Here is a 5,203-nt window from a genome sequence, read left to right as displayed (position 1 = left end):
CTCCTAAAACCTCGACGCTTACCTGGTATCTTTCGGGTGTGAAGTCACATGGTGGCATGCTGGGCTTTGTATGAAGACCACACCTGGTCACAGATGTCCAGAAAGCACGGGCTGAAAGCGGAGTGGGTTAGTATCCTTAACTAAGCATCACACAGGCCTATTCGTAAAAATGACCTGTCGTCACCCAAATCAAAGTCCTGAGGGCAATTTTATTTCTTAGTTTTGAGAAAATCATTTAAATTTTAGTTTGGATTTAAAACTGAGGTATCTTTTTTTTTTTTTAAACAGCTCAGAAAGAGTTTATTACAAGGCAGCCAGGCAAGGAGAATTGAGGACAAGTCTCAGAAGTGCCTCCCCAAAGGTGAAGGGGTTGGGGTGCTTATGGTGCCAGAGGGGCAGTCTGAGATGTGGGGGAAGGTAACTGGAGGTAGGGAAAGAGGCGAGGTGATGGGTATCCTGCTTGGGAGCATCTCAGTCACAAATGCCTACATGTAATTGATTTACTTCATTGTCTGGCAGAAACTAATACAACATTGTAAAGCAATTATATTCCAATAAAATAAATAAATAGCAAAACAAAACAAAAACCCAAAGTGGAGGCGCTGAGCATGATCGGAGAATGGAATTTTCTGGCCTCCTATGTCACCAGGTCAGTGTCCAGACACCTGCACAGGCCATGGACTGAGGTACCTTAATAATTAACTTTTTGTTTTTTTGGCCATTCATTGAGGTTTGCAGGATCTTAGTTCCCTGACCAGAAATTGACCCCAGGCCATTAGCAGTGAAAAGTCAGAGTTCTAACCACTGCCTAGCCAGGGAATTCCCAATAATGAATTTTCTTAAACAACAAGGTCCTACTGTATAGCACAGGGAACTGTATTTAACATCTTGTGATAAACCACAATGAAAAAGAATATGAAAAAGAATGCATATGTATGTATGTATAGCTGAATCACTTGCTGTATAGCAGAAATGAACACAAGATTGTAAATCAACTATACTTCAATAAAATTAAAAATAAAAAATAATGAATTTTCTGGAGGAAAAAAGAGTTCCTCTCAAATCTGAGGGAAGGCACGGAAGTTACTGGGGAAAGTCATGGTTTCTCCCGCTTTGGTTCCTCACAAACTTGGGAGGCTCCTCCCTCTTTTGCTGAACTGTAAGGACTGCAATTCTCTGTTCAGCTCAAACTTCCCTCAGGGCTGGGGGGTTGCTGGAGTACATCCTTTCTGTTAATGGAGGTGCTTTCTAAGCTTTGGGCTGCCTGGTCCCTGAATCCCAGTGCCAATTCCAGTTTCTGGTACTGGGTTGGCTCTCAATAAACAGGGAATGAATGGCTGTTGACTATTTATTGTTGGGGAGGACGAAAAAGGGGTGCTAGGCCATGGACTGTAATAATATGTACATGCAAGGAGACCTAGAAGACAAAACCTTCTTATAAAACACAACTCAAAGTCCATGAAAACACAAGACCAGAACAAACACAAGATAAACTGGAGCCAGAGGAATCATTAAATATTTGGAGCTAGAAGGAAGCTTAGATTTTTTTTTTTTTTTTGCTTTTGGTCAAGATGCTCATTTTATAGATGTAGAAGCCACCCTAAAGTGGTGAATTAATTTAAGAACACCAAGCCAGTTAGCTACAGAAGAAGAACAAAACTTTGAGTTTCTGACTCCAAGCCTGGTACCATTTTGCTCATTCACTGGCCACCTCCACCCTCCTCTTCCATCACAGATTTTGACCCCTCTATATAGCAGGGGGTGGAATAATAGAATCAGAGAACACTGGAGCTGAAAGAGATGTCTAGAAACTTTATAAGTACTCTTGGAAAAGAATGCTGCTAATTTTGAGGTTCAAGGTCAGTACAGAGATAATTTTACAGGTGGAGAGAGCTCGGCAAATGATTTCTCTTGTTCAGCATGAAAGTTTGAATCTATGGATGTAATGTTGGAGTTTTGTGTGGCTATGGAGTCACCATCCTGAGAAACACAATGAACAATTGTGTTTTTAAATGAGCTGGAAAGTAATGACTCTGAATATGTTTTATTTCTTTCATGAAAGAGTTCATTCACTTTTCTGCTCTAAAATAGTCACGAATGTCATTAATTTGCTCTTACTTTAAAAGCAAATGGCTTTGGCTACCCATATATAAAAATGACCCCAAAATAAACCTAAGTTTTCTGAGAATTTCACCTTTTGAAAAGCTTTTCATTGTCTCTCTCTACATTAGTTGCTCTTCTGAGATGGGGAAAAAAATTCTGAGTGTTTCTAAGAATTCAAATTCTCTTCAATCCTGCAGTCTCATTTTCCTATCTGTAAAACTGAAGTTACCCACTGAGGAGACTGAAAGGTCTCTTGACTCCAAAGTTACAGGAAATTATGAAAGTGGTCTGGAGAGGACAATAAGGAGAGTTGGAAAAATTTGATAAAGAAAAACTTGAATTGTAAGTGGTCAAGGTAGGTATATTCAATCATTCATTTGTTTATTCACCAAATTCATGGGAATATGATGGTGAAATGAGGGCTCAAAATGAAATTCATAAAATTCTGCTCTCAGGAAGGAAGAGGGAAGGAAGAAAGATTAGTTATTAAGTAGGAAAAATAATGTCAACAAGTAAAATAAGTCTAGATAACATATGTCGAATCCAAAAAATAAAACAAGTGAATAACCATATTAATAACAAAAAAGAAACACCAACTCACAGATATAGAGAACAAACTAGGGGTTACCAGTGGTGAGAAGGATGGGGGGAGGGGCAAGACATGGGTAGGAGATTAAAAGGTATAACTACTATGTATAACTTCCCTGGTGGCTCAGATGGTAAAGCGTCTGCCTATAATGCAGGAGACCCAGGTTTGATCCCTGGGTTGGGAAGATCCCCTGGAGAAGGAAATGGCAACCCACTCCAGTGCTCTTGCCTGGAAAATCCCATGAGTGGAGGAGCTACAGTCCATGGGGTCGCAAAGAGTTGCAAACGACTGAGCGACTTCACTTTCACTATGTATAAAATAATATGTAAGGCACAAGAATATATTGTATAGCACAGGGCATATGGCTGATATTTTATAATTATTTAAATAGAATATAGTTTATAAAAATATTGAACCACTATTCGTCTACATGAAACTAATCTGTTTGTACTTTAATGAAAAAGAAAAAAATGTAGATAACATCTTAAAACAGCTGAAAATCTCTCTCTCTAAACAACCCAAACTCAACAAAAATAGAAAATACAATAATCAATGGACAAAAAGAAGCAAAATGCTTCAGTTTTCATTATTTACTAGAAAAAACCTAAATACATGGTTAATTGCCTGCATTCTCTAGTCAAAATAACCTCTGTTTTTTTTCAAAATAATTTTTTTTTTTACCTCTGTTTTGAGGATGCCATAGATTTGAAGGTTAATAAAGATTCTCTGAGACTCCTGGAAATTGTGTGTGTGCACATGGGGATTTCCAGGTGAAAATTCTAGGGGAACTTCTCTTTGTAATGATAAAAACTTTTTTAATATTCATAACCAGCTTTCAACACAGAGTGGAAATTTATCAAGAGCTTGTGACTCTTTCAAATGAAAAAAAAAAGGTTCTATAACATTTGAAAATATACAATGCTCATACTTGGTAGAACATTAAAGAAATTTATTAAAGTGCTAATGACACCTTATTTCTGCATAGCATATTAAGTCACTTTAAAAAAGCTGTCGAGGGGGGAATGGCCTGGGAGATTGGGATTGACATATGTACACTCATGTATAAAATAGATAACTGATGAGAACCTACTGTATAGCGCAGGGAACTCTACTCAGTGCTCTGTGGTGACCTAAATGGGAAAGAAATCCAAAAAAGAGGGGATATATGTACATGTATCATTGATCCACATTGCTGTACAGCAGAAACTAACATGATATTGTAAAGCAAATATATTCCAACTAAAAAAACAAAACCCGAAATAAATATATTTAATTAAAAATTCAAAACCAAATCAAAACAAAACAAACTTGTCACTTTGGGTGTCTCATTTGATACTTGGCATAGCCAATGGGTTTAGAAAGGAAGATATTATCACTCACCTTAGAGCTGAGGACGTGATTAAAAGTGAGGTGTTTGCGCTTTTGAGCCACCCCTCACCATCCTGTTGATTCTTACAAACACCTCCCACCTTCCCTCCATATCCTTCCAATAAGTGTTCTTTTGCTTAAAGTGAACCGGGGCCAGTTGACATTGTTCACTAGCAAGAGCTCTGCCTGATTCTGAGGCTGGTGACTCTTGTCCTTCCTTTTGGCACTTTTGGGGGCAAGCCTAGTCTGAGTCCCTCCTAGCCTCAGATGGGCTTAGGTCAGTCCTCAGATGGCAGAAAGGATGGTCTGGTGGTGTAGGTGGAACACCTACTTTTAGGCTAATTTGAATGTTTTTCTTAGGAAAGACTTTGCAGGAGTTTTGGGAAGTTTCTCAGCTGGAAATGGGTGTTATGTGCAATTAATTCGCTCTCCTATGCACCCCTCCTTGTGGGACAGAAGGCAGATGGTAGCAAAACAGTATGTTTGAGTGTATACCCACCTGCCTGAACATGTTATACATTCAATAATCCTGTGTGTGTGTGTGTGTGTGCGCTCAGTTGTGTTGGACTCTTTGAGACCCCATGGATTGTAGCTCACCAGGCTTCTCTGTTCATGGGATTCTCCAGGCAAGAATGTTGGAGTGGCTTGCCATTTCCTCCTCCAGGGGATCTTCCTGACCCAGGGATCGAACCTGAGTCTCTTGTATCTCCTGCACTGGCAGGTGAATTCTTTACCACGAGCTCCAATTTAGCTAATTAGTAAAAAAGGCACGGCTAAGAAGCCTTTGACTGTGTGGATCACAATAAACTGTGGAAAGTTCGGAAAGAGATGGGAATACCAGACCACCTGACCTGCCTCTTGAGAAATTTGTATGCAGGTAAGGAAGTAACAGTTAGAACTGGACATGGAACAACAGACTGGTTCCAAATAGGAAAAGGAGTATGTCAAGGCTGTATATTGTCACCCTGCTTATTTAACTTATATGCAGAGTACATCATGAGAAAGGCTGGGCTGGAAGAAGCACAAGCTGGAATTAAGATTGCTGGGAGAAATATCAATAACCTCAGATATGCAGATGACACCATCCTGATGGCAGAAAGTGAAAAGGAACTAAAGAGCCTCTTGATGAAAGTGAAAGTGGAG

General features: G+C 39.3%; 1 protein-coding gene across 1 annotated transcript in view; it reads right to left on the bottom strand.

Annotated features, from left to right (window-relative positions):
- The window catches only part of AGXT2 (alanine--glyoxylate aminotransferase 2), a 42,766-nt gene that overhangs the window by 34,609 nt on the left and 2,954 nt on the right, over positions 1 to 5,203 (bottom strand). Inside the window, exon 2 of the mRNA XM_010853810.1 lies at positions 23 to 111. Within this exon, the coding sequence (XP_010852112.1) occupies positions 23 to 111 (89 nt within the window). The remainder of the gene's footprint in view (positions 1 to 22; positions 112 to 5,203) is intronic.

The sequence above is a fragment of the Bison bison genome, unplaced genomic scaffold, assembly GCF_000754665.1.
Source record: "Bison bison bison isolate TAMUID 2011002044 unplaced genomic scaffold, Bison_UMD1.0 scf7180017864331, whole genome shotgun sequence".
Classification (NCBI taxonomy): domain Eukaryota; kingdom Metazoa; phylum Chordata; class Mammalia; order Artiodactyla; family Bovidae; genus Bison; species Bison bison.
The sequence above is the reverse complement of the archived record's forward strand: the minus strand, read 5'-3'. Positions and strand labels throughout refer to the sequence as shown.